The sequence below is a fragment of the Fusarium solani genome (genome assembly GCF_023522795.1).
Source record: "Fusarium solani strain SB1 chromosome Unknown bctg00000010, whole genome shotgun sequence".
Lineage (NCBI taxonomy): Eukaryota > Fungi > Ascomycota > Sordariomycetes > Hypocreales > Nectriaceae > Fusarium > Fusarium solani.
The window spans coordinates 2,880,742-2,905,908 of record NW_027072147.1 but is presented as its reverse complement, the minus strand read 5'-3'; the positions used below and the strand labels follow the sequence as shown (position 1 = coordinate 2,905,908).

General features: G+C 51.1%; 10 protein-coding genes across 10 annotated transcripts; 6 read left to right on the top strand and 4 right to left on the bottom strand.

Annotated features, from left to right (window-relative positions):
* Positions 1-1,843: 1,843 nt before the first annotated feature.
* MRS44_015030 (uncharacterized protein) lies at positions 1,844-3,523 on the top strand (the record flags this gene model as incomplete). Its single annotated transcript, XM_046284287.2, has 3 exons — positions 1,844-2,045; positions 2,102-2,202; positions 2,309-3,523. The coding sequence occupies 3 exons, from the start codon at positions 1,844-1,846 to the stop codon at positions 3,521-3,523; spliced, it is 1,518 nt and encodes a 505-aa protein (XP_046128127.1).
* A 1,616-nt stretch (positions 3,524-5,139) lies between these two features.
* On the bottom strand, positions 5,140-5,749 carry MRS44_015029 (uncharacterized protein; the record flags this gene model as incomplete). Its single annotated transcript, XM_046282392.2, has 3 exons — positions 5,140-5,414; positions 5,473-5,637; positions 5,686-5,749. The coding sequence occupies 3 exons, from the start codon at positions 5,747-5,749 to the stop codon at positions 5,140-5,142; spliced, it is 504 nt and encodes a 167-aa protein (XP_046128126.2).
* Positions 5,750-6,126: 377 nt separating this feature from the next.
* Positions 6,127-7,274, top strand: MRS44_015028 (uncharacterized protein; the record flags this gene model as incomplete). Its single annotated transcript, XM_046280225.2, has 3 exons — positions 6,127-6,521; positions 6,594-6,955; positions 7,012-7,274. 3 exons carry the CDS (start codon positions 6,127-6,129, stop codon positions 7,272-7,274), a joined length of 1,020 nt encoding a protein of 339 aa, XP_046128125.2.
* An 811-nt stretch (positions 7,275-8,085) lies between these two features.
* On the bottom strand, positions 8,086-8,718 carry MRS44_015027 (uncharacterized protein; the record flags this gene model as incomplete). The annotated part of the gene is made up of 1 exon (XM_046282391.2): positions 8,086-8,718. One exon carries the CDS (start codon positions 8,716-8,718, stop codon positions 8,086-8,088), a length of 633 nt encoding a protein of 210 aa, XP_046128124.2.
* A 460-nt stretch (positions 8,719-9,178) lies between these two features.
* Positions 9,179-11,221, bottom strand: MRS44_015026 (uncharacterized protein; the record flags this gene model as incomplete). The annotated part of the gene is made up of 1 exon (XM_046282390.2): positions 9,179-11,221. One exon carries the CDS (start codon positions 11,219-11,221, stop codon positions 9,179-9,181), a length of 2,043 nt encoding a protein of 680 aa, XP_046128123.1.
* A 1,760-nt stretch (positions 11,222-12,981) lies between these two features.
* MRS44_015025 (uncharacterized protein) lies at positions 12,982-13,554 on the top strand (the record flags this gene model as incomplete). Its single annotated transcript, XM_046271396.1, has 3 exons — positions 12,982-13,120; positions 13,175-13,266; positions 13,321-13,554. The coding sequence occupies 3 exons, from the start codon at positions 12,982-12,984 to the stop codon at positions 13,552-13,554; spliced, it is 465 nt and encodes a 154-aa protein (XP_046128122.1).
* A 1,339-nt stretch (positions 13,555-14,893) lies between these two features.
* MRS44_015024 (uncharacterized protein) lies at positions 14,894-17,119 on the top strand (the record flags this gene model as incomplete). Its single annotated transcript, XM_046280224.2, has 3 exons — positions 14,894-15,068; positions 15,114-15,196; positions 15,236-17,119. The coding sequence occupies 3 exons, from the start codon at positions 14,894-14,896 to the stop codon at positions 17,117-17,119; spliced, it is 2,142 nt and encodes a 713-aa protein (XP_046128121.1).
* Positions 17,120-18,260: 1,141 nt separating this feature from the next.
* MRS44_015023 (uncharacterized protein) lies at positions 18,261-20,705 on the top strand (the record flags this gene model as incomplete). The annotated part of the gene is made up of 1 exon (XM_065618632.1): positions 18,261-20,705. One exon carries the CDS (start codon positions 18,261-18,263, stop codon positions 20,703-20,705), a length of 2,445 nt encoding a protein of 814 aa, XP_065474704.1.
* Positions 20,706-21,864: 1,159 nt separating this feature from the next.
* MRS44_015022 (uncharacterized protein) lies at positions 21,865-22,908 on the top strand (the record flags this gene model as incomplete). The annotated part of the gene is made up of 1 exon (XM_046277277.2): positions 21,865-22,908. The coding sequence occupies one exon, from the start codon at positions 21,865-21,867 to the stop codon at positions 22,906-22,908; it is 1,044 nt and encodes a 347-aa protein (XP_046128119.2).
* A 483-nt stretch (positions 22,909-23,391) lies between these two features.
* On the bottom strand, positions 23,392-25,073 carry MRS44_015021 (uncharacterized protein; the record flags this gene model as incomplete). Its single annotated transcript, XM_046271405.2, has 3 exons — positions 23,392-23,921; positions 23,985-24,550; positions 24,607-25,073. The coding sequence occupies 3 exons, from the start codon at positions 25,071-25,073 to the stop codon at positions 23,392-23,394; spliced, it is 1,563 nt and encodes a 520-aa protein (XP_046128118.2).
* Positions 25,074-25,167: the final 94 nt, after the last annotated feature.

The window sequence follows — 25,167 nt, the reverse complement described above, 5'->3', positions numbered from 1 at the left end:
GGATGGGTATCCCAATAGCCCCTCGCTGTCCGAAGTGAGTGGATTCGCCCGAGTACTGCAGACGTGAGGTATAAGCCCCAACTGATGGTTGTCTGGTGTCACCGAGGAGACAGGGGATGTTTCAAAAGGAGCCAGGCTGAGTCTTGTCGTGGTATAAAGTATAAAATACATATTGATATCCAATCTAGGTCTTGATAGGGGGCCAAACAGCATGTCTCGAAGGGATCAGCAATCAACGTCTTTTTGTTGATGTGTGGCAAGAGGTCAATTCTAACGCGTGCGTGGCGAAACACAAAGCTGGGATGCAGTCACAGCAGGCTCGCTTTGTGTGTCCGCACTGCCAAGGAACGATTACAAAAATTTTCGCCATGAACTATTATCGAACGGAAAAACACACGCGAAAAACCTCGGTCTCCGAAAAGATATTCCTCTACCCCAATGCAAAGTGCAAGACGTATAAAGAATCCCTTTTAAGCCACATGATAACTTGAAGCGACATCTAGATAGCCGCAAGGATCATCGAGACAAGTCTATCTCACAAGAGGTGCGGGGATCTACACCATGAACCTCAACGTCGGCGTTGGCGTCACTTGGCGAACTACATTGCCCGGCAGCACTTCCAGTGGAGGCGGCCGAACGGAAGAGCAGATTGTAAAAACCGAGGTTAGTAGTCGAGGACAACGAGCCAAGTAATGAGGCGTTTGTGAGGGGTATGATAAAGATGTATAAGAGGATTCCTAAAGAGGTTAAGGAGAAGGGGCGCGAATGTCAACATACAATCTTTAGTTCGAGAACCGATAGCTGCCAGCAATGACGACCCAGGTGATGCAAAACAAAAAGAAAAACGATTCATAATTAACGACCAAGCTTGAATAATTCATGTTTATGGCTCCGTGGTTTTGAATATCTGTAATCTCAGGCAACGTGGCAGCGATACCGTCGCCCTGACGGGGCGTGTTGACAGCAAGGCAACAACGAGCGTGAGGGGAAGTGGAAGTGCCACGTGGTGCACACTGTGCAATCTCATCTCTCCAACAGTTTAAGGTTGCAACCCTTACTAGTTTTCTCCACGACAAGAGGCACAGTTGTGAGACAATTAACCAGGGGGGGCATATATTGTACTTCGCCGCAGAGCAAATGGAGTGTCTAACCAATACAGGAAAACATTCCATTTGTCCGGGTTGTGATCCAAGGAAAATGTCATCATTCGGCTCTCAACTACCAGTGATATCTCTTGGGTGTTAGTTGCCAAGATTGCGATCGCTGATTACGAGTTTCGCATGTAAGCTGCCAAGTGTTGCCAAGTCGGGGATCTTGCTCTCCTAGGCCATTGATGGAAGCCAAGAAATAGGATAATGAACATGTTGACAACTCATTGGGGGTAATCCCCACCCACCAGGTGAGGGAGATTGGCTTGGCGAATTCTTAGTGTTCCCGTTGAGACGTACGCACATGGCTTTTCTCCGCAAAGCACAAACCCCAAACCCCAGAGATTTCTCGTCAAGGGGTCTGACCTTGTTTCCCCAGCTCTCCCCCAAAGCACGCTCCCTCTTGGCGTCTGGGGCATGACTCTTTCCCACTCGCCACCCAATGGGACTTCGTGACACCTTGACGATAATGTCTGGGCATTAGTACCCCGCGCGTCCTTTAATTGTAACCTTGACGAAAACGAGTGAGGGATCGGCTTCGAGTATAAAGAAGGAGGTCTCTGACCCCCGACCTTGTCTCACCCAGGCTCTGCTCTCTTCCACTCAACACTCTTCTCTTCTATCTCTCCCCATTTTGGGCCACTCTTTGTGCCTACAGCTGTCGATTTGTCTTACAAGTCTTCCATATCTTCACCATGGCTCTCGGCTCTGAGGTCAGAGACGACCAGGCTTCGGTCAGCAAGGTGGAGGAAGCCATTGCTAGCAGCGATGGCCCCACCACGACCGAGTCTGCCCCCTTCGTCGATGACGCGACCGAGAAGAGGATCTTGACGAAGCTCGATCGACGCATTATTCCTTGTGTCTGTTGGATCTACCTGATGAACTTTATGGACCGAGGTAAGTCTGACCCCGCGAAAGCCAACATGAGAATGACATTGACCTTTCGGTGATAGTTGGCATTGGCAATGCACGTCTTTACGGACTTGAGAAGGAGCTTGGCCTGACTGGCGACCAGTATCAACTCGCTGTGTCCATTCTCTTTGTCACCTATTGTGTAAGTAGGAGTTTACTATTCCTTGGACTTGCAGCCTCACCCAACCCATGATCTCTGCAACGTCTACAGCGACGTATGGATACAGGACTAACGCTAATCATCCTAGTTGTTCGAAACGCCCTCCAACCTGATCATCAAGAAGATGCAGCCTGCCAGATACATTGCTGGCCTCCTCTTCTTCTGGGGCATCGTCGCCTGCTTCACTGGCTTCGTCAACAACTTTGCTGCCCTCGTCGCCTGCCGTCTCCTCCTGGGCTTCTTTGAAGCTGGACTGTTTCCCGGTATTATGTTGTATCTCACAATGTTCTACTCGAAGCGTCACATCTCTCTGCGCAACGCCTACTTTTACTCCATCTCGGCCATCTCGGGAGCCATCGGCGGTCTTGTCGCCCTTGGTATTGGTGAGCTGGATAACTGGGACGGCGTAGAGCAGGGTGCTGCCGGATGGCGAGCTTGGAGGTGGATCATCACCATCAATGGAATCCCCACGGTGTTGACTGCCTTCGTCGTTCCTTTCATCCTGCCCAACTCTCCCGAGACGGCAAAGTTCTTGTCCGACGACGAACGCAATGCTCTTACGGCCCTCCGAGCAGCTGAGATTGGACAAACGGCGTCCGGTCAAGAGCTACACAAGGAAGATGTCATGGCTGGAGTTAAGGATTGGACTATCTGGGCCCTGTCTATCGCTCAGTACTGCAGTCACTCGGTCCTCTACAGCTTCAGCGTCTTCTTGCCGACGATCATCAAACAGATGGGTACCTGGAGCGCCAAGCAAGTACAAGGCCTCACGGTGCCCGTGTACGTTCTTGGTTTCGCCGTCTACCTGATCTGCGCAAACATCAGTGACCGCACACAACAAAGAGGCCTTTTCTGCATGGGAGGTGGAGTTGTAATGATCATCGGCTACTGCCTCCTGATCGCGAATTACAGCGTCGCCATGAGTTTTGCAGGTTGCTTCTTTGTTGCCATGGGATTATGGACGGGCTCGGGATCTGGAATGGCCTGGATCACTGTTAACCAGCCGCGCTATGGTAAGCGTGCGTTTGCTAGTGGTATCTTTATTACCATTGGCAACTCGGCCGGCGTTGCGGCACCATTCCTCTTCAGTAACGATTATGAGCCTCACTACCGCCCTGGCTACGCCGCGACGATTGGCATGCTCGTCCTTGCCATTGTCATTCACGGCTGTGTCTACCTGCACTTTAGGCGGCTCAACAATAGAAAGCTGTCTGGAAAGGAAGATTGGAGAATGGAGGGCAAGACGGAAGAGGAGATCAATGAGTTGGGCGAGCACAACCCCCGATACATGTACACCCTGTAGAGCTCTACAGCTCTGCGCACCTTGGACAACCTCAGCAGTTGCATGTCATTAGTAGCTAGTAGTTTGATATTCCGAATGACATGTGATTTGTTTTATCTTTGTATGCTTGCTGCTATAATGGTCGCGGCATGGCCTAACGCGTGAGACCTCGCACCTCGGACAACGACAGGCTGCGAAACTTAGCTCAAAAAACAGGGATATGCGTAATAAAGCTTGATTATCGGGCCTTGCATGTCACAGACATGGATTCGTGGACTCCGCGGGTTTGCAGGTTGTGGGGAAAGCGTTCGCGCTTGGGCTTCCCGGGTCGGGGTCCGTGATCTCCGGGACCCGGAGCTCTAGGGTGGGTTCCTCGGCTCAACAGCCGCTCCTCTGCCACCTTGGCAAACATTGACAAGAGGTCTATTCGTCTATTTAGAGCGTTTGAATTAACCTGTGCTAGGTATAAGAGACAAACATGCTTGATACATAGCGAAAGAGTTTTGGTTATTGTAAAGAATAAAAAAGCATAAACCTACACCGAGGACAACCACTAAACTGACCGCGACCGCCGATGATTGATTTCATTCCCAGTTCTTAAACAAAGTGTGTGATAAGAATAGGCTAGGAGCATAGGAACTTAGACCAACTTAGAATAAGCTCAAAGCACACCACCAATGAATGACAAAATAGCCTGATCTAATGTGCTTATGTCTGTGTGGCTGGTACGGAGTAGTGCTGACACATGTCCCGATTAACTAGTCGTTAAGGTTTATACCCCTGACACCCTGGACCAGGCACGAAAACCAATCGCGAGAGTTTAACCTATCTGAGACGACTTTAGCACATAGTGTCAGAGATCCTGGGCGACGAGTGCTTTGACGTTCTTACTCCCCAACAAGATTGCCCTTTGCTGGCCACCCGATTATCAGCACGGCTGTACAATTCTTGATGGCCAGAGTGTATGGACCTGGATTGCGACAGCTGGGCCTGCCACCACTGAACTCTGTAGCAAGCAGTGCACTATGGACCGCGGTTCCACCAAATGTCCGGCTTCATAGGGGATGTTTGCCGAGTCTGGAACCAACCTCTGTTCCAAAACTCCGAGTGGAGACCTCCGGGGAACGTGGGATGTCGCTGTTCAATATCGTCGAGGGATTGGCATTCGACCTCATCAATTTGCCATCACGCGACTTGCTGGGAGCCGTACAAATTATAGCTCCAGAGCTGCCCGCGGATTTGTTGGATGACCATTGGGTTGTCAGTTGGGTCACTCAGTGTTGTTATTCTGGTCGCCTCAGCGGTGAAGAACTTGGTGGTGAAGAACTTGGCGCAGGGAGGCTCGAGCGAGCTCAAAATCTTCATTCATGTGGGGACGAAAGATGGTGAGCCTGTATTTGGGCGGTACAGCGGTTGTTGTTGTTATGAACGGGTTCATTGTTGCTTGCCTACGTAGATAGCTAGGAAGGATTGTGAATTGTCTCATTGGCCTCATCCTGCCCCGACACCATCGCTTCATATTCTTTTCTATAGATGATAATGGTCTGACCCCGAGCAAAGAAACCGTGTGGTTGCCACTCAGGATGTCCTACTACTCCAGTTCCCCAATCACCAATTCATTTCCGGCTGCTGACATTTCACTGCTTACACGCAGCAATCAGACCTGCCAAGGCCGCCAATGTCGAAAGCAAAGTTCGTTTGAGGTCAGCAGTCTTCCATACGGCTACTAGGGTTCGAATCTCTTCTGTAGTCTGAGAATCATCATCAGACCTTTTATGGCTCATCAACTTTGAATGGGCATCTAGCAATTTGTCGTTGACAGGGAACACAATCAACACAGTGTACACCACAACTAAACCCATAAAGAGTGAAGCGGCAATGTTAAGGCCGAAAGTAGGGCTGTTCATGCCGTCTGGGAAATGTTATTATTGTTTTCAATGAAGCCGGAAGATTTTTGATGGACAACTTACCTAGTAAAGCAGCCCCGAGGAAGCCCATGCCGGAGCCGGTCACCATAAAGGGCCCGTACTTGCGCCCAAAATCCCAGGCGCGGAACCACTGTCGAGTTATTGTATCTCGGTCTGACAAGAGCAAGGCATTGTGTACAGCCACTCTGTCGGAGCAAAGTCCGTACCCTGCAGTTCTCAGTTGTGATAATACTAAGCTGTCGACGAAATATCTACCAGAAGAGTGTGTAGCTGCAAGCAGGCTTGCGAGCTGGAGAACCTGAGCCCAGTTAATGGCCATTGGGGGAAGTGTGGACGAAGGCGCGATGACTCGAAGGCTTTGCGCTAGAAAGATGACCCCCGCCAGGTTTTATGATGTTTATCACTTGGATGGAACGCGCGGTCTGCGGGGTATAGAATTGTTTATTAAGCCATCACAAAGCTCGGAATTCTTAGAAGTCCGAGTTGGCTGTTGAAGCTGGAATTGATTTCGGCCTTCGCACCGGCTCGGAGTCCGGAGGTGGTCTCCTAGCCGGGTAACTACACCTTCAGCCAATGGCCTTGCAAAAGCACAGAAAATGTTTGACAAGGTATATATACCGAGTACCTTTCGGCCTGTGGTACTCATATTCAATCACTTCCTGGTCATTCAATCTTCATCCAACCTCGTTAGATATAATGGTCAACGTTGCCGTCTTGGGCGGCTCAGGCCATGTGGGCAAAACCATCGTAGACGCTCTCAAAGAGCACCCCAGTCACACGGTGATTATCCTAGGTCGTCAGGTTCGAGTCCCCACAACTTCATCCTTTGATCTTCATCTGCTGACGAGACGCATGATTCAGGCTCCATCCACGGTTGACCCAGACGCACCCACCGTTCTAGTCCAGTATGACGACGAGGAATCATTGAAATCAGCCTTGGAGACGCACGAGATAGATACCGTTATTTCTTGCCTCGGTGTTCACGATGACAAATTGGCTGAAGTCGAAGCCGCCGTGATTCGTGCGTCGGATCGATCCAAGCACACCAAGCGCTTCATTCCCAGCAACTGGAGCATTCCCAATGCCGACTCGTGAGTTCGCTTCTGATCTGAATCCAGATAAACTGGCCTTTGCCTGTTCTGTTCAATGACACTGATTAACAGTCAATTGATTAGGTCCAAGGAACCTCTCAATCCGTGGGCTGTGTTTCAACGAAAGGCGTTGGACCTTCTCCGAACCACTGGCTTGCAATGGACTGAGATTGCGCCTGGGTATTTCCTCGACTACTGGGGAATGCCTTATATCAAAACACACCTGACTGCAACGATTCCGGTCATTGACATTGCCAACGCTGTTGCTGCCATTCCGGGTACTGGCGACGAGCCTGTTGCCTTCTCTTATTCATTTGACGTCGCACAGGTCGTTGCGAGGCTACTCGAGATCCCCGAGTGGCAACAAACAACGTATATTATAGGGGACAAACTTTCCTGGAACGAGCTTCTGGGACTTGCTCAAGAGGCGCGAGGTCAGTGAGAAAGCCCGGTAGTCAAAGTCGTGGACTAACCGAGTTCGATAAACTAGGCACTGAGTTCAAAGTCCATCATGATGATCTGGAAAAGCTCAAAAACGGGCAGATCACCGAACTACCCTGCCACGTTCCTGCATATCCATTCTTTCCCAAGGAGCACCTCCAGGGACTGTATGCAATCTTGGAGATGCTGATGGTCTTGGGAAAGTTCAATTTGCCATCTGAGAAGGCCATCAACAATCAGCTACCGGATATTAAAATGCTGACTGCCAGAGAGATGCTAAACCAGACCTGGAAAGCGCACGATGGACAGTAGACCGGAAGCACAAGCAAGGAATAGAGTTCAGGTCATTAGAGTCAGATAGATTTACTGGGTTAGATATTGACCCTTAAAGCAGTTAGACAACCTCACTGAAATCCCTCTGCTGTAACCAGTAGGTGCCTCGTGATTAATAACCGTTCAATGTGGTCCATTGGCTCCGAGTTTGTGGGGGTGGGTCAGTCACCCTATTATAAACAGATGTCCCCGTCTTTACCCCGGAATTTCTAAGGCCCGAGGACATCCCACTATTACCTACTCCTCACTATCGCTGTAATCGAGATGCACAGGTACCACAGAGCCTACAAAGGTGAGGCAATCATCCTTCCTAGAGCTCTGCCATGCGTTTAGTTGAGAACCAATAGCATGTTTGCCATGCAGACGCAGGAAGACCAAGTGCGTAATGTCGACCGAAGAATATGACGCTGAAATGCCTTGCGTACGATGCCGTCGCATAAGGCGCGAATGCAGATTCAACACGGAACGCTCGGCTCATGTTACTCGTATCGTTAATGGTCAATGACATCTCCGGAGAGGGGTGCAGTTTTCAAGCGTCAGAATGGCCGGGATGCAGGCAGAGTAGATTCCAAGCTTTGTTTGACATATCCCTACTATGTATATAATAGAGAAAATTCCTACTGTATCAAGTGTGCGACTAAAAACCATGCATCCTGCTTACTATGCTTGATATCAGCGAGTGTACTATTCCATATGAATTGTAGGTAGTTAAGGGTATGTACCAACTCCTCTCGGCTCATTCAACTTTCTCTATCCCACACACAGTACATCACTATATCTAATTCCCCCTTTACGCCCAGTGCCCCGCTAGCCATGATGCACTGACAGCTGCTTGGACACCGGACCTCTTAGCACCCCTCAGCATTTTCTTATAGTCCTCGATCTGAGAAATCCCAACCACCACAAGCTCCTCCACCGTCTCCGGATCAAGGCCGTCCCTCCAGAGGCTAATAACCCCATTTACTTGGCAGTCGTCGATCGTTACCGACATCACCATTTCCGACTCATCCCTTAGTTCCCACGAAGCCCTGCCGTAGGCAACCATGCCTGTTGCTTTCCAATGCAAACGACCGAGCCCACCGCTAGACTCGTAGTGCCCCTCGGTTGCCTTGATGATGACTTCATGGTTTCGTTGCGGAAATTGGATTTCGGTTTTGGGCGGAAAGGCGTGGAAGTCGATCATGGCCACCTCCCTGTCTCCATCGGCAGGCGACGTGACATAGCACTTGTCCCCCCAGGCCGCGAGGATAGCTTTTCGCTTTACTTCGTAACGTGGTATCGTATCGCCTTCAACGCCCAAGATCCGGCGATGGCCCATAAGGGCGGTGTAGTGTATTTCCAAAGCAGGCTGTTCCTTGGCGCGTCGCGGATCTGGGGTCGGGTCTGCACGCACAATGTATTTTTCAAGCCAGGCGGGGGCCATGTTGGTGTTGGTGGGATGGGTGAAATGTTGAACTGAGAGCAGTGGCTATTTGCTTCCTTGAGAGGTGGAGAATCAAGAACCACCGTAGAGTTGTCAATGGTAGAATGGAGGATGGGAGCGAGGATTTAGTTGCTGCAGTTGTCATTCTCTATACAGCTTTGACAGAATACTATCTCTTTATAACGAACCATGCCAAGAACAAGAGTGGGCGCGAAAGGGGGCTGAGAGCTATCATGGGAAGAGTTAATTGCCAGGGGTAACATCTATGCTGCAGGTTGCCTCGCCTGTAAAGGACAGAGAAGCGGGTTAGGAACAAGCGAGCAAATACCGTGATATCGGGCTCCACTAGCACCGTCGGGCTTCATTAGAACTCTCGGGCTTCATTAGAATCGGGTTTCATCAGAATCGGGCTTCATTATACCGGGCTCCACCCGCTGCTATTTATAGATAGATGCCTATTCTAAACAGTGATCCAGCGAGCCATCCATGTATCAACAACCTGCTTTGCCTCGTCGACAAGGCCAAGGTCCAGTAGGAGCTGTGTGGTTCCGCGCACGGCAGACTCCAGGGCAGAGAAAATCCAGGCGTGGGTGATGCTTGTGTGCTCACCGACGAAGATGGTGTTGAGCTCTGTCTTGTGGTACGCGGGGATGAAGAGCTCCTGCTGGCCAACAGTGGGAGACGCCCAAGCACCAGCCTGATGCTCGTCAACCTCCCAGCATTGACGGTCATAGTTCCCAGTCCACTGCTCGTTGGCAATCTCGCCGTGGACCTCCACCATGGCCCGCTGAATGAGAGCGACGTGGTCTTCCTCACTCAGCGCGGCGACGGATCTTGCTGGAACTCCGGAAGTGTAGGATCCCAGGATAACGCCAGGACCCGTCGAGTTGATCTTGTAGGCGGGATAGCAAACAGAGCCGACACCGGGGATATCAACCGATCCGCACCCTCCGAAGATGGGGTTCTCCTGATGCTCCCAGAAACGGGTCTTGTAGTGGAGAGCGACCTTGCAGGACTGAGCGTAGTTCAGTGTGGAGATGGCCCTTGACAGAAGGCTGGAATAGGCGGGAGTCCTCCAAAGCCTGACCTTGGAGAAGGGGACAGCCACAACAGCATAGTCGTACTCTTCAGACTTCGCAGTCATGTCCAGGGGGTCATCCCTCCAGATCAGAGACACCTTCGAGGTTTCATTGTTGTGCTGAAGACCAGTAATCTTTCTACCGTAAGTAATCTTGTCCTTGATGTGAGGCACGAAGGCACGAGGCAGGGAGTCGAGACCCTTGTCGATAGTACGCCAGTTCATGGCCGAGAAGTAGACGTTGTCATACCATTCACCCCACAGGGGAGAGCTACCGGAGCCGGCGAGAAAGTCCACCGTGTCTGCATCCAGGCCTAGCTGGTACTTGAGGTAGCCGGCTTCGGACCAGTGGAACAGGCCGCGGTCGATGGCCTCGCGGTGGGCGCTGAAGATGTTGGTGGAAATGTTACGCATGCGCTCAGGTGTCAGGTCAACGAGGCGATCCACGAAACCTTCACCGAGCTCGGCGCCCTCGGGGTCAGAGGCGTTTGCAGATGGTAGCAGCATGCTGGAATCGGCGGCGATCTGAGAGCTGCTAGGGATCCGCCCGTTGGGCAGACGATAACCTCGGGAGTTGGCCGGGGTGTTGGGGCTGCTCTGAATCCAAGGGATGAAGTTGACCGCCAGCTCAGAGGTGTTGCCACCATTCATCTCGTTGAGGACGTCCGCAAGTTGGAAGACCATCTTATGATCCTGGATGTCCAGAGTCTCGTTCGTGTCTGGATATTTGACCGACACGGGGAATCGCATAGGACCCATCTCTTGATACTGATATTCGTCTGGGCTAGTGCCGTTGAGGTACTTGGTGCGAACCCGGCCACCAACGCGTTGGGTTGACTCGACAATATGCCAGTTGGTCATGCCGACGGATGTCAAGAGCAGACTGGTCATAAGTCCGGACATGCCGCCACCGACGATGGCGATCTTCTTGCTCTTGGCCTCTTTGACCGAGAGAGTAGAGGTCTTGTTCTTCGCCTGCAGGTATTTCACACCATTGAACCAGAGACCATTCGAGTCACCAATCTCGTGGAGAGACTGGCGCTTGCGAAGGGGCTTCGAGAAGCTAATGGGTTCAGACCGACCGAGAAGAAGACCATCTGAGTATGCGTGGAGACAGCCACGCTGGAAGACATCCTCTGGCACAATCCAAACCAGGCGGTCCGGGGTGGACTCAGGCTCCGTAAATAGGTAGGCGACTTCATGGTGATGTTGGCCAGGGTTCTTAAGGGCGCAGTCCCCATAGACAACGCGGACGTTGCCATGTGGGAAGCCATCACCGTAGGTAAGGTGAACATTGTGGACCGATTCGGAAGAAACGCCGTCCAGACCATGAAAGAAGATGGAGTCTTGGGCGGGAGTCGGGCTGGACAGAGTGCCGCGGCCGAGAATGAGGAGAGAAAACCAAGCTGCCTTGGAAGTGAACATCTTGAGGATTGTATGAAGGTTCACTGACTTCCAAAGTTGAGGATCTTGTCGATCTGCTTGGATATCCTTGAAAGAGCAGCTGCAAGGTTGTCTTATAAGCTTGCTCTTGGCTCCAGTACCCGGATGTAACTCTGTGCCTTTTTGTCAATAGATAGGGCATCCCGCACATTCTCTTCCGATTCTTCACGCTTGTATCTAGAAGATCTATGCTACGTAATAGAAAACTTGATAACGCTCGGCGGAGGAAAGCGACGTCGGAAGGGCAGCCCGGCTGCGTGTCGGTAACGCTTAACACATGCACTACCCAAAACGGGTCGTAAGTGATACTCTGACATCACCAGATCTGCGTTGCAATGTCTTTACAAATGACGTTTACCACGAGGTTGGTTGCTGTTGTTTCCGTACTTTGTTAGCTTCGGTTAAGCTTATCGCTGCACGAACCCTTGACCTTGATCGGCGAACTTGGAAGGATTCTTTCCACGATAACAACACGGGGTAGTTCCGCCGATAAAGATTTACCAACATCCACCGCTCTGGATCTGTCACTAGACTCTTGGCACGCGGGGTAACAGATTTCCAACGAACTTGTCGTAGAATTTTCCCACATTAGGAAAAAGACGAGAAGAGTTGAGAGACTAGCTTTACATCTCCTTGGGACGTGAAGCTTTGGCTTCTCACCTGTCCGCATCTGCTCTCAGCGGCGGCTACTGGGCCAATGCTCATACATGCTATGTAAAGCAGCTTTGGCAACTTTTCAATTAACCTTATTTGTAAGCGCCATCGACATACGGCAACCTAAAACTTAGCCACTATGGCTAATTGGCCATGGTCCGGCAACACCGGACTTGACTCACTTGAGGCACCCACAGTAGAAGCATCAACCAACAGTTCAGAGAACGCGTGGAACGCGTGGCATAATTTATCAACAGTATCTTTTAGTCATTGATATTCAGGAACATTACCCTCGTAAAACTGATAAACAGGAACGATAGTGCCAGAGCTGGGGAAGCTCGACACGAGGCGGGGATAGCACACTAAACTTATTACCGGTTTAATTTCTAACTCCGATCCCCGCGTGGAGACATAACCAGGGCCTGTCATTAGGGTAAAGTTTCCGGAAGTCGGGCTTCAATTGAATTGACCGAAGAGATAAGGGACCTGAGGTGCCTGTCCGACATAACCTTTCTCACCGACGGAACAAGGTCGGTTGCAAAAGTCCCCAGCCTTGCAAGTTAAGTTAGCCGAGCAAAGATACTGACGGCGATAAGGACCAACCGTTATGTCATGAAGAGGCACCAGCATCTTCATTCCCTTGCAGTGCCTCGTAATCAACCATATCGGGTCCAGTGAGCCATTAATGCACAGAAGTGGGAACCTTCGTCTTGACCACAGGGCGTGGTGACATTCCGCTGATGCGGTCAAGTGTGGAGTGCGCCCTAGACTACAGCGAGGACCCGAAGTGGTAGGGCGAAGAACGACAAGCATGGTCTTGGCAACACTGATAAGGGTGAACCACCAACACAGCCTAACCTAATTCACCATTCCGACTACCCTAACCAACCGGGCCGCTGAATAACGTCTCCGACCGGAGGGTTGGGACATTGAGATTCGTCTTGGCAGAATGTGCTTGAGATGGTATTTAAGTGATCATCTAGCGGGTCGTATGAATGGATTCAGCCCATTCTTGCAGTCTCAGCTCTTCACCGATTAGTCAATTGCATTCCTTAATCCCTCAATCTTCCTAACTTAATTGAATCAAAATGATTGGAACGACTCTCCTCAAGACCACCACTCTGGTACTTGCTGCCGTTGGAGCGGTGTTTGCTGCTCCCTCTCCCGCCCTTCAAGCACGGTCCAAGTCGCCGATCACACATCTCGGCAACAAAGGTCCAATTCTGTGTAAGTCTTGAGGACATGTCTCTTACAGACAACTCTAATACTAATACTACCCAGCCGGTGGCGTGGCGACCAAGGATCTGGTCTATACAAGCGGCACTGTTCCTTCCGTCAACGGAACCATCCCTGAAGGAATCGAGGCTCAGGTGGTGAGTTATGATCGAGATCTGGCCCAGCAAGAACTTTGCTAAACAAAGCCGCAGGCCGCTGTTATTGATAACATTTCTCTTATCCTTGAAGAGGCAGGTACATCGTGGGAGTATGCAATCAAGACAACCGTGTACCTCGCCAACATGGATGACTTTGCTGCTATGAATGCCGTGTACGGTCGTATGCTTCCCGATCCCAAGCCGGCCCGGACCACGATTCAGGCTGGGAAGCTGCCTGGCGATTTCTTGGTCGAGATCGAAGCTGTCGTGGCTCAACCGCACTGCTGAGGTGGAGTTTAAACATCAACAGGTGAAGCTGGGTACTGATACATAAGTTGAGACTATGTTGGTGGTATTCAAGGCTCTGCAGAGACCAGATATTTGCTGAAATGTTCCGTGAGAGTCTGGGAGAATATGTGGTACTATCAGACATAGTCAAGGTTAGGATCTGGGCGTCTTATTCAATCAATTGACGTCATAAAAGGCATGCACGAAGGGCGAGCCATGTGTCGTATGTGATGCTAAATGAATGTACTAATATGCCAATGATGACAATATGTTCAGCAGCGTCAATGACTTCCGGCCATTGCGTTAGTATTGGGATATGATGCTATGATATGTTAATATTGTGTTTTTTGATATAGTTGAAGCCCGGCCCTTGATGGGGTAACTGAGCCAGAAGACCTGCAAACACGCCTGAGGACATATCGCAGAGAGCGTCAAGCGCACCGTCACTCCCCAGACTGCCAAGCCAGCTCTCAGAACCTATTATGGCCAATCTTTCAACCCCATTCTCCAGCAGTGCAAGATGTCCAAGTTTACCAACTATATCCATGTATACAAGAACTTCGGCGACGACTTGAATGTCCAAATCTGAGTCTCACTCAAAACGATAAATTGTAAGGAAACTCTATTCCTATCCCCCTCGCCTGTTTTTTGCCCTGCCCTCAAGGTCTTAGAGAGCTTATCTGGACCATTCAACGGCGCTGCTGGATGCTTCTGGTGTTTGGTTTCCCTGTCGTGCGGCTGAACATTTGGCGTCATGGCCCCCAAAGCTGTCACACCCTTGATTAGGGTACCCAGTCAGGGAGTCACTGCCACTGTTAACTACAGTACGTCGCTCTTTCTTCACGGTTTATTTCATATAGGTACTCTGCCCTTCTTTCGCTTGGTCTAGCTTGTTTATGCTATTTTACTCACTGCCTGCCAAGCATCATCCACAAGCTCTAGATCATAAGTTCTTTATATATACATCTTTTTGAAGATCACTTAATGTGAGAATACAATTATGAGTTTTTTTCGCCGTGCAACCCACCCTCCCCCGACAAGGTTACATTTTCCAAGCAGTCATGTGCTATGGAGGTGCTGATTTCAGCTCGCGGCGTGCCAAGCAAATCCTCTGAAAAGTGCAAAAGGCATGCAGACCAGGCTGTGAGTTCAAGAATCAAGATTGGACAATATTACACCACAGCCGCCGTGGCGTTTACCCAGCCAGCACCACGGCAAAATATAAGAGCTACCCAATACCAGCCCAACCTTTCCTCCCGCCTCCCTTTCGTCAAGTATTTATATAGAAGGTGCAAGATTTTACATTCCTTTTAACTTCCCCAGACAAAGTTCCAACACCATGGAAGGCTTCCCGCTTCGCAGTATGACTGGCAGGGATCATGGTGGCTATCCTCATTTTGAGCTTCACGACAACGCCGGTCAAGTCTCCGAGAACGTTCATGAGCGCTTGATCAATGCCCAAGACAATGCACCTCTATCTTCCGAGCAGCCCTGCGGCTTATCAGCCGGCTGTGGTAAGCCCCAATTGCCAAATCTTTGAATGAGGACCAACAATCCAGGTAACTCGACCCCCTTCATCCCCATCACCGAGGAAGAGGCCCGTCGAACCACCAGCCTCCCCGAGTTGAACTTCCGTCCTACAGTGCTGAAGACATAGCACTTATCTATACTCATGCTGTAGCAATTTCTCTGCATAAGCAGCGTTGTAGCTCTCATAGCCTTGGGCGAAATACAACCTCCTTGGTTCCGCTTTGGGTCCCGCTCCAGCTTTTGGATGTGGCTTTACATGCCTGGATTGATCGGCTTTCTCACGACTGTCTCCTGGAGAGGTACAGTGCAGTGGTATAACCGTATCATTCCTTACGTGCGCATGGCAAATATCCCCATATCCCCCTCGCGGCAAGACGGTGACCGGCCGCCTAAGAATTTGCTGAATATGTCACTAAACGGGGTGCCTAGCGGAAACTTGAATCCTGAGCAGATCCTCTCACTCTTTGCAAGTGGTGACTATCTGAGCGCAGTGGTTAACCTTACCATCCTGGGCACATGGCTTCTAACACCTCTGAAGTCGAGTTTGTTTCAGCTTGTTGAGGACGGTCGAGGCTGGCAGATTCATGTCTCTAAATTATTTGGATTCGTGGGCCTGGCCATCTACCTCTGGCTTCTCGCAACCACTCTCTGGATTTTCCTTCATCTGCGCAGCCGACGGACTGGTCTGAAGTGGAATCCTGCTCCCCTTGCCTCGCAGCTTTGCCTTCTTCAAGGCTCAAACGTATTCGATAGCTTTGAGGGGATAGACTACTCCAATCTCAGACCACTTAAGAATGCGGTAAAGACATGGCCAAGAAATGGCCTTGTTCTTCGTCTTGGGTACTGGAAGCAAGGAGAGACCAACATTATCACTCACGGCGTGAGATTCCTCCCCAGAAATGGCCCATTCAGATCTGAGCAACCCACTCGACGGCAAGATCACCATTCCTCCGATTTCGAACTGGATTCTTACGGAACGGATATTGATCGAATTTGGAATATGTACTTATTCGACTGGTACATCATCTTCACCACGGCCATGGGCCTAGTTCTTTTGGCTGTCGCGGCCTATGCTTGGGCCAAAGGCCTGATCTTCCGACCATTCAGCCTCACTTTCATGCTCTCGGGCACTTTACAACGCGCCATCGTCTTCTCACTGCTTCCCGCATTGGCGTATGGATTGTTCCATCAAACCTTTCTGTCTTCAGACGTTTATATGCGCACGATGATGCCAATCCAGAACATGGCAAGTCCTCTGCCTAATGAGGATCGTCATCGTATATTCGGGCCAGGACACGAGATTTTGAAAGGTGCCACCGCGGCGAATAGCATGCTCCTGGATTACCTCTCTCCCAACGTTGTTGGCTGCATAGCTCAGGCCATCGAGCTCAGCCACTACAAGGTCATCCTTGATGTTGTCTTGGCCACACTTAGCAACTCTGTTTACCTTGTAGTGGCCCGGATCTTCGACTTTAGCGAGGCCGAAAATGGCAATTACAACGTTCACATTCATGCCAATAGCTTTTATGCCTCATTCGGCATCATGGTTGTCTACTGTCTCAGCAATTGGGTATTGAGACCTCGCGGGCCTGTCAGGACTTGCAGACCTGTATATGGCCTTGTGGACTTTGCGTCTCTTGTTTATCGGAGCGATATCTTGCTATGCCCCGAGTTTTGGCTGCAAGATTCTGCAGATACAGAAGAGCATATGAAGGCCCAGGTGACGCTGGCCAATAGGCTCTATCAGTATGGCATCTACCACGGAATAGATGGACAGGAGCATGTCGGCATCGGCGTCGAATCTGCACCACCGACGCGGTTGCTAGATGATGACAATATCTTGTGTCTTGAGCGGTCTGTCAACCTAGCGAGAGCGGCGATCGCGTCCGGTATATACAGCGATGCTTCCCTCGCGAGTGCTGGGAGTTTCATCGCCAATGAGCCCCAAAGGCGATCCTCGCTTAGGAGGGTTCGGACGAATCAATATTGGAGCTGGCGCAGGAGAGCGAAGAAAATAGCGAGCCTTGGATCTTAAGGTAGCAAAGAGTTCAGTCTATTTGAGAGAGGACTTGATTTTAATTGTTAAACTCGAAGAGAAAGCAGTGACATATTTTGTCATCACAATCAAGTTGTCGTTATGTTAATGGAGTGTTTGCGTCTGGGAGTAGCATCCCGGTATCTCGCCCAATGAAGTTGGATCTGCGTGTCCAACTAGCAACAGCAAGGATGAGAATGCCTGCAAGTCGGGGGAATCTGCAGGCTTTCTTCCCCGCTCTCGAAATTACAGCTGTCAGCCACTCGCAAGAAATCTACCTGATGAGGGGGCCTGCAGGGGGGCGCGACCAACACACAAATCCCGAAGCTGTGTCTCAGCCGGCCCCCGAGAGAACTACGATTACAATTCTTATGTCAGATGCAACAGTTTGAGCAACACAAATAGAATAACGGTTACGAATGATGGATATGTATTTTGTATCACGACCCAACCCATCTCTTCGAACCAAGAACAGGGGCAACCGTCAGGCCTGGCTTTGAGGTGCTATCCAGATCAGGCTGTGCCAGCACACACCGCTACCAGGGTTATCTGCAGTCTGACAGCCAAGCCTCCGCCCCCTTTCATCCCGTTGTCTCGACCGCGCGAATGAGGCTCTGTTACTATCCACCAAAAGGTGTGTACTGGTTGCTTTCCGTCTCTTTCTCGCCAGCCGCAGTTTCACCAACACCATCATTTCCCGTCTTGCATGGGCCCAGAGCCGGTTTTCTCGCCTCCCACAGCCTTGTTTTCCTTGGCAACTAACAATCCACGGGGCCTCGACCAAGCCATGGCCCAGCCATCACATCTCGTATCCGCAGCCAAGTCGTCTCGATCCCGAGAGGCGCGTCTTGTGGGCAGGATCTGGTCGCCCTGGTCAGTGAGCCTTCTTTACCAGGATGGACCATTATCTAGGCTTGAGGCCACAGGCAGGTTGTCTCTTAGCTGCATAAGCTGAATAGTTGGGGCGTTTTCGATGCCACATGCGAGAAGGTAGGGCTGCCACTTAATGCTCCATATAATCAGTTCGTTTCAAGTCTGTCAACTTGGGGGGCTCTTTTGACGTTTTCGTTGGGTCCTCCGCTTGCCTCGAACACCATCGATCGGGACAGCATAACCAGCCGCGTCTCAACATCAGCTCAAGATGGGACCCGAAAACCACCAACACATAGCGGGCGAACCTCCAAGTGACCGACAGGAGCAGGTCTTCTCACACCAGGCCTACCCTCTTCAGACCTTCCCTCAGCAAACCTACACTACCGAAGACTACCCCCCGCAAGGCTTCTCCCAGCAAGGCCACTCGCAACAAGACTTCTCGCACCATGCGGTTTCTCAGCACGCCTACCAACCTCAACTTTATCCCACACAGTCATTCTCTCCTCAATCCATCTCCCCTCCACCTGGGCAAGCCGTCTCTCCGCAAACTTACCCAGCTCAACCGTACCCGGGCCAGGTCCATCCGCCGCAAGCAATCTCACCGCAGTCGCCGACTGGTCCTCCCCAACACTTTGAATCAATCCCGCAACAACACGGTCCTTGGGTTGACCCATTGAGCCCTGATCTGCGAGACTCTCCTGGCTTCGATCGCAATAATGACAATCGAAGGGGCCTCATTGGCAACACTCCCGTCCATGTCGTCGATCCCAAGACTCCCAACGTGGGTGTCTTCCGTCGCTCAACCACCACTGCCCTCCCCGAGTCGACGTCCTGGTGGCTTAGAGTTCTCAAGAGCAAATGGTCTATGACTGCCTGCCTCGTCATCGGAGTTGTGGGTGCCCTTGGCCATCATTTCCTATACTATCATCTCCACGGCCGTTTGGCCACCAACCAACAGTGGTGGCTCCGTCTAGGTCAACTCATCTCGTTCATCACCAAGGCCAACTTCGTCGTTGCTGCCATCATGGCCCACCAACAAATCGCTTGGAGAGCAGTCGGGCAAAAAGGTTTTTCAGTTGAGGCCGTTGACTCTCTGTTCGGATCCGCGCACAATGTCATGGAACTCTTCAACAGAGAGGCCTGGGTCAAGTCGTGGTTCGTCATGTTTCTTGCTCTTTATATGTGGGCCAGTCCTTTCGTCGTCATCTTCACGTCAGCAACCCTCGACGTTGTGTTGAAACAAAAAGAAGAGTCTCTCCTTTGCCCATCAGTCCGGACTCTGAACTTTGAAGGGGAAGTCAAAACGAGCTTTCAGGAGCCAAAAAAGGCCGCCGGTGAGATATTGAATGGCCGTTCCCTTTCTGCATACAATTGGACTTATGACAAGGGGAACTGGGCAACAAAGGACAAGGAGGAGTACGACATCTTCGAGTATTTCATTGGCCCCGCGCCTTCCTTTGAGCGTATCGTTTCTGGCGTCTTCTCCAGTGGGCAACCAATTCAAAGAAAGAGTGTGGCCGAGGAAATTTGCGGCAAAGGCTGGGATTGTTCAACCCAGGTCCAATTCATCGGGCCAGGATACAGTTGCGAGGAACTGGCCAAGGGAGTTGAATCCGAACCGAAGAAATTCAGTAACTCCGTCCGCCCTGAGAACTTCACCACGGATCTTTTCGTTCCTCACGGGAACTATACCTACTTCGCAGATGTATTCCGCGGAGAGTACGTTAACCCCCAAATGGAGGATTTGAAGCTCAATGGTGTCCCTTCAGCTGAGCCTCCATTCCCTCAAAATCTCGGCGCCATCAGAACTGAACCAATCATCTGGATTGGATACTCCGCTGTGAAGGACTTGAGCGTTCCGCATGCTCGTAATAATAGTCAAAAGGGGTGGACTAGCGAATATGAGCCGACCATATTTGCTTGCGAGCATTGGGAGGTCAACTACACAGTCAAGTTCGACTATACGGACGGAGTTCAGACATACAAGGTGCTCAGCCGCGATTACAAGAACAAGATTATCGACACGGTTTTCGAAAAGGAGGAGAAAGAGCCTACCGACGGAACCTTGGATAAAAACGTCATCACACCGAATACCAGCTATGTCAGACCGCGAAGGGACTATCCCAGGTATCGCCAGATTGCCGCATATCACAGCATCGGGATGATGTTTCGCAAGCAGCTAGAAGGCAATGTTATGTTGCCGGAGTCAGGGCCCACCGCAAACGGCGGCATCACAAAGACAACGCTCCTCGGCAAATTTGAAAGCCTCCTCCTCCCAAACTTCCACGACGAGATACGTCGAGCTTATGAGGATCTGCTCATATCTCTTCTTTCAGATGGTCAACTCCTTGCGGTGGCATGGGCAGCCGACCCCTCCAAGCTTTCAGGCACCAACGTCGGCGGCGAAGACACGGGATACGAGTGCGTACGTCGGCATGTAGCAAACTACTTTGACTACGAATGGAGGGTCCTCGTAGCTGTCTACGCCGTCTCATTCGTAATCGCTACCATCGGAGTGTACCATGGCATCTCGGCGATGCGGAGCGACGGGACCAACACACAGCGAGCGATGACCTTTTCCTCCATCGCGGGGGCAACCAAGAGAGTCAGCGTGGATGAGAATGAGAAGAGAGAGACCAAGATCAGATGCTTCCCAGTCGACGAGCGCTCGGGAGGTCGGCTTTATGAGTTCAGGGCTGAGTTGCAGGGTTGACAGAATGGACTCAATTGAGGGGCACTGTGGGGGAGGAGGACCTGTCTGAAATTGTAATGAGTGTGACGGATTTTCAGGCTAATGTTTGTTTTCTAATTCCCTTCTCAGCACAAAATGACATGCAGTTTTTGCCCAAAATTCATCTTCATATATGTTCAAGTCATGCCATTGATATAGCCCTCTTTTGCGCTGCCATTAGCGCTGTCATTGATACCTACAATGGCGCCACGATTGGTGCTGCAACTGGCGCTTTGATGAGGCTATCACGAGACGGCCTTTAGCTGTATGGGCTTGGAAATGCGAAGGTTAGGCTGCTTAGGTAGTTGCACTCGGAGATCTTATCTAATCGCACGTGATGGTCCAGTAGTAGCAATCTCCGGCGGTGCAAATTGTATCACGTGACTCGCACGCCGCTGACAGTGCAAACAAGAATCCGATGACTTAAGCTCATGGTCCTGTTCAGATATAGCCAATCAGAAGCTAGATTGCAGCCCGCCACCATAGCCACACTTAGCCACAGCCACCTAACCACCTTGCCATACCTACTTACGAGGCCCTTGCAAGCAAGTAGGCTGCAAGCTGCTGTTGAAGGCGATTACTAGCTGCCTTCTTTAGCGCAATTGGGACCTTTAATTCAGCCCACTTAGAGCCTTCTGCGCAATTGGGACTATGAGCTTAGTGACTAGATTCTCATTCGTACCGCTGGCAGTGTACATCTGGTTCCACATCGCATTACTCCTACGTTTTGACCCTTAAACTTGCTTAGCACTTGGAAGGCCCCGTTTGTTTATTGCAACCGTCACCCTTGTCATTATATCTCGGAAATGACCATAGTTTGATGACTATCTTCAGTGCAAGCACCAAATGGAGGAGCTTGAAGGTGTCGACAATGGGGATGTGAGTGACATGTGGTTACCCTGCACCGGCTGGAGGGGCTTCGGGCACTACTATAATCCGCTCCGGCGGAGCTGTTTTGCCGATGCCGATGCCGATCGCCTGGTTTAACGAGGTCGCCCCCACCACACGATCGTCACTCAGCAGCGCGTCGTGCTACTGCGCGACTCAGCAGCATAGATTGACATCCAAGCTTTTTCTGGATAGTCTAACTCGTTAATTCTCCTATTTTAAACCAAGGCCCTGACGGCTTTCATTGACCAACATGCCGCGAATGAATCTCGGCCTTCCCTTCCAGACCTGCAACGTCTACCCAAACCCTTGCCAGGCCACTGTGCAGGGGGCCAAGCTCTTCCGTTGCAGCGCTTGCCACGCCGTGAATTACTGTGGCGTTGAACACCAGAGAGCCGATCGACCCAGGCACAAGGTCCAATGCGTCCCGATCAAGCAGACTAGGACCAAGCTCGAAAAGGAAGAGGCCGCTCTACGGGCTAACCCTGGCGATGCCAACACCCCACCAAACGCATTCGAAAACGCCATGGGTAATTTCTGGACTTTTCAAGGAACTCGTCCATATATGAGAGCTCGGCAAGAATATGTAACAGCTCTTCTCAACGTCCGCACGGGCGAGGCCGTCCAAGCAGCACTCGACCATTCTCTTGGTCTGCTTCAACTCTCTCGGGGCGACAACTTGGGCATTCGATCCTCGATTCCAGCGCTCTTTCTCCGTCTAGGAAGGGACCAAGACGCGTATGACTTTATCAAATGGTATGCTGTCAAGGCAACCTCGAATTACGAATGGGGAAACATGGAACTGCCTTTTCTCGACTTGAAGGGGGAGAACGCACTCGAGCCTGTGGATGAGAAGCCCCTGCACATCGAACTCTCCTTCTTTGTAGCCTTGACACTTATCAAGATTCGCTTGATGAAGGACTTGATGGGACTGCAGGAATTCGTGAAGAAGAAGCCCAACGCGACATCCGTCGCTCGGATGGAGTATTTGAAGGAGGAAGCCATGAGTGATGTGCTTCTGTCGCGCGAGGACATCGTTGGAGGTGATCTTGAGGAGTCAGTTGCCGAAATGCGGCGTCAGGCGATGCAACTGTACGAGAAAGTCAAGGGGATGAACCCACACTTCTGGCCAGGTGTACTTAACCCAGAGATTTACGCCTACAGCGTGCCGGGGATGTATACTATGGGTTCGCCAGAGGAGGCTGTGCTCGTTTTTAGGCAGTCCTGGTACTCGTGGTCGGAAACGGAACCAGCAATCCAGTGGATCAGAGGAATCATCAAGAACGACAAGTCATGAGAACCGCAATGCAAAGGGGTGGGGTAGATGCTGTGTTGGGAAATGAGCATCAGTGACGCAAATGGGATTGGAGTTAGCACTTGTATTTAAGAAGGAGGCAAGATCCTTGCAAAGTGTCTCTTGTAGGAAAGAATTGGTCACATAAATTCTGATTTCTGAGGGGGGTTTGTGATTGAAATCCTCATGGCTTAATTCAGCAATGTTCCTAGAATAGGTACGCAGCCATGCCTCTTTCAACCTGAAGCCAGAGGGCCCAGTGATTAGCTCTTTCGCGCACATAGTCTACATAGCCCACACATTCTTTCTGAGACGTATGTGCCGTTCGACATCTTTGACTCGCCAGATCGACCTCAACTCGCGTTATCCAAGACATAGAACTCGGTCACTATCGAACTGCTCAGCCTAGAGGAGATTGAGAGACATGAATAGAGATACTCTAGATATCCTCCCTCCGCTCGGATTACAGCCGCCGGATAACGTTGGCTACTGATACTTCGTGGCCTCTTCAACAAACCTCCGAGTAGGCACACGATTCCCAAACAGGTGATCCAGGGTCTCGGGAGTCATCCCCTTTGTCTCAGGAAGTCGGAAGAACGCCCATATCCACATGAATGCTGTCAGCGCTCCAGGTAGGAACGCAGCCTTGCCCTTCAAGTTGGCGTTGGCCGGGTTGAGCATGTACGGAGCTACAACAGTGTTGACGATGTTGAGCAGGTAGTAAGTGTTCCGGCTAAGGGCGATTGTCTTGGTCCGGAGACGAGATGCCCCGACTTCAGTGCCAATGGCGAACGGGACAGGGCCGATGGAGAGACTGTAGACAAAGAACCAGATGAGTAGCATTGACGCCTGTGCCCATCGAACGCGAGATGCATCCGGCGCGAGATCGAGGAACCCGATGGTGAACATGATGGGGAGCATGGCTGTGAGACCGGCGATGTAGATGGTTCGGCGGCCATATCGTGATATCATCAGCCATGAGAGGACGGTGCCAACGAATGCAATAGAGTAGTTGCCTGTTGGACAAATGAATGTAAGCGGCTAGAGGTTGGCTTGGAGGAAAGAAACCATCAACTCACCAACAGACATCTTGAAGGCGTTCCCAGCAGGCAACCCAGCAAGAGTAAAGAAATACGTGCTGTAGTTCTGGATGATGAAGCCCGGAAGAATCTGGCATCCCCAACTAACCATGGCGATTTCCGTCCTACGGAGGTTTGTTCCCTTAAAGCAATCAAGATAACCCCCCTGGATTCTCAAAGTATCCTTCTCCAGCCTCAGCGTCTCGTTGATCATGGCCAGCGTCTGGCGCTGGTCAATAACATCCTCGGGCGCGGAACAGAGTCTCCGCAGCGACGCCTCAGCCTCAACCAGTCGGTCCTTCCGAGCCAACCACCATGGAGACTCTGGGGCGAACATACACGCCACTGCGAGGGGGAGCGGCCATACCCACTGGATGGCGAACGGGATTCGGTAGGACCATTGGTTGTTCATGTTGACCATGCCTGCAAGGACCCCGGCGGCGATCAAATGGCCGATGACCCAGCAGAGGTTGATGTAGGTTGTGAGGTATGGCTTCAGGACGGTGGGGGAGACTTCAGAGACGTAGCTTGAGGCGGAAGTGATGAAGAAGCCGCAGGGGATAGAGCTGTACAACAATTAGCAAGCTGATGGTAGAAGTTAGTGAAAGTATTGATAACTTACAGCAGTAGAATTCCTGCTAATAGCACCTTGACACTGGTTGCGAAAAAGGTAATGAAGATAAAGCCCGTGAGAACGACGTGGCAGCACACCATGACTTTGCGGGGCGAGTACTTGTCCGAGATCCATCCATTGATCAACCCCCCGATGATAAGCCCGACATTCATGCTCATGGACAGTCCGACCTGCCAGCGAGACGGGATGGACCAGGTGCCGTCGGGGAGCTGCTCGCCATAAGCTTTCCTGAAGGCAGGGTAGGCGTAGAACGACTTGAGGAGGATAAGGTCGTACGACTCCATGATAGTGGCGTTTGATATGATGAGGGACCAGACGATGGCACTCTTGTAGTAGCGGAAGGCATCTTTGAGGGTGAGGTGGGCATCGACCTGGTTGCCGATGACGGTGTCGGCCTTTTGGTCATCCTCGCTGGTCTCGGGATGCTTTGTGATTTCGTCTTGAACTTGATTCATTGTGATTAAGTTTCTGAGTGACGGCGATGAGGAGACACTGCCACTGCGTTCTTGCTCCATACTTTATAAGTCTGGGCAAGATACCTTCTCGCTT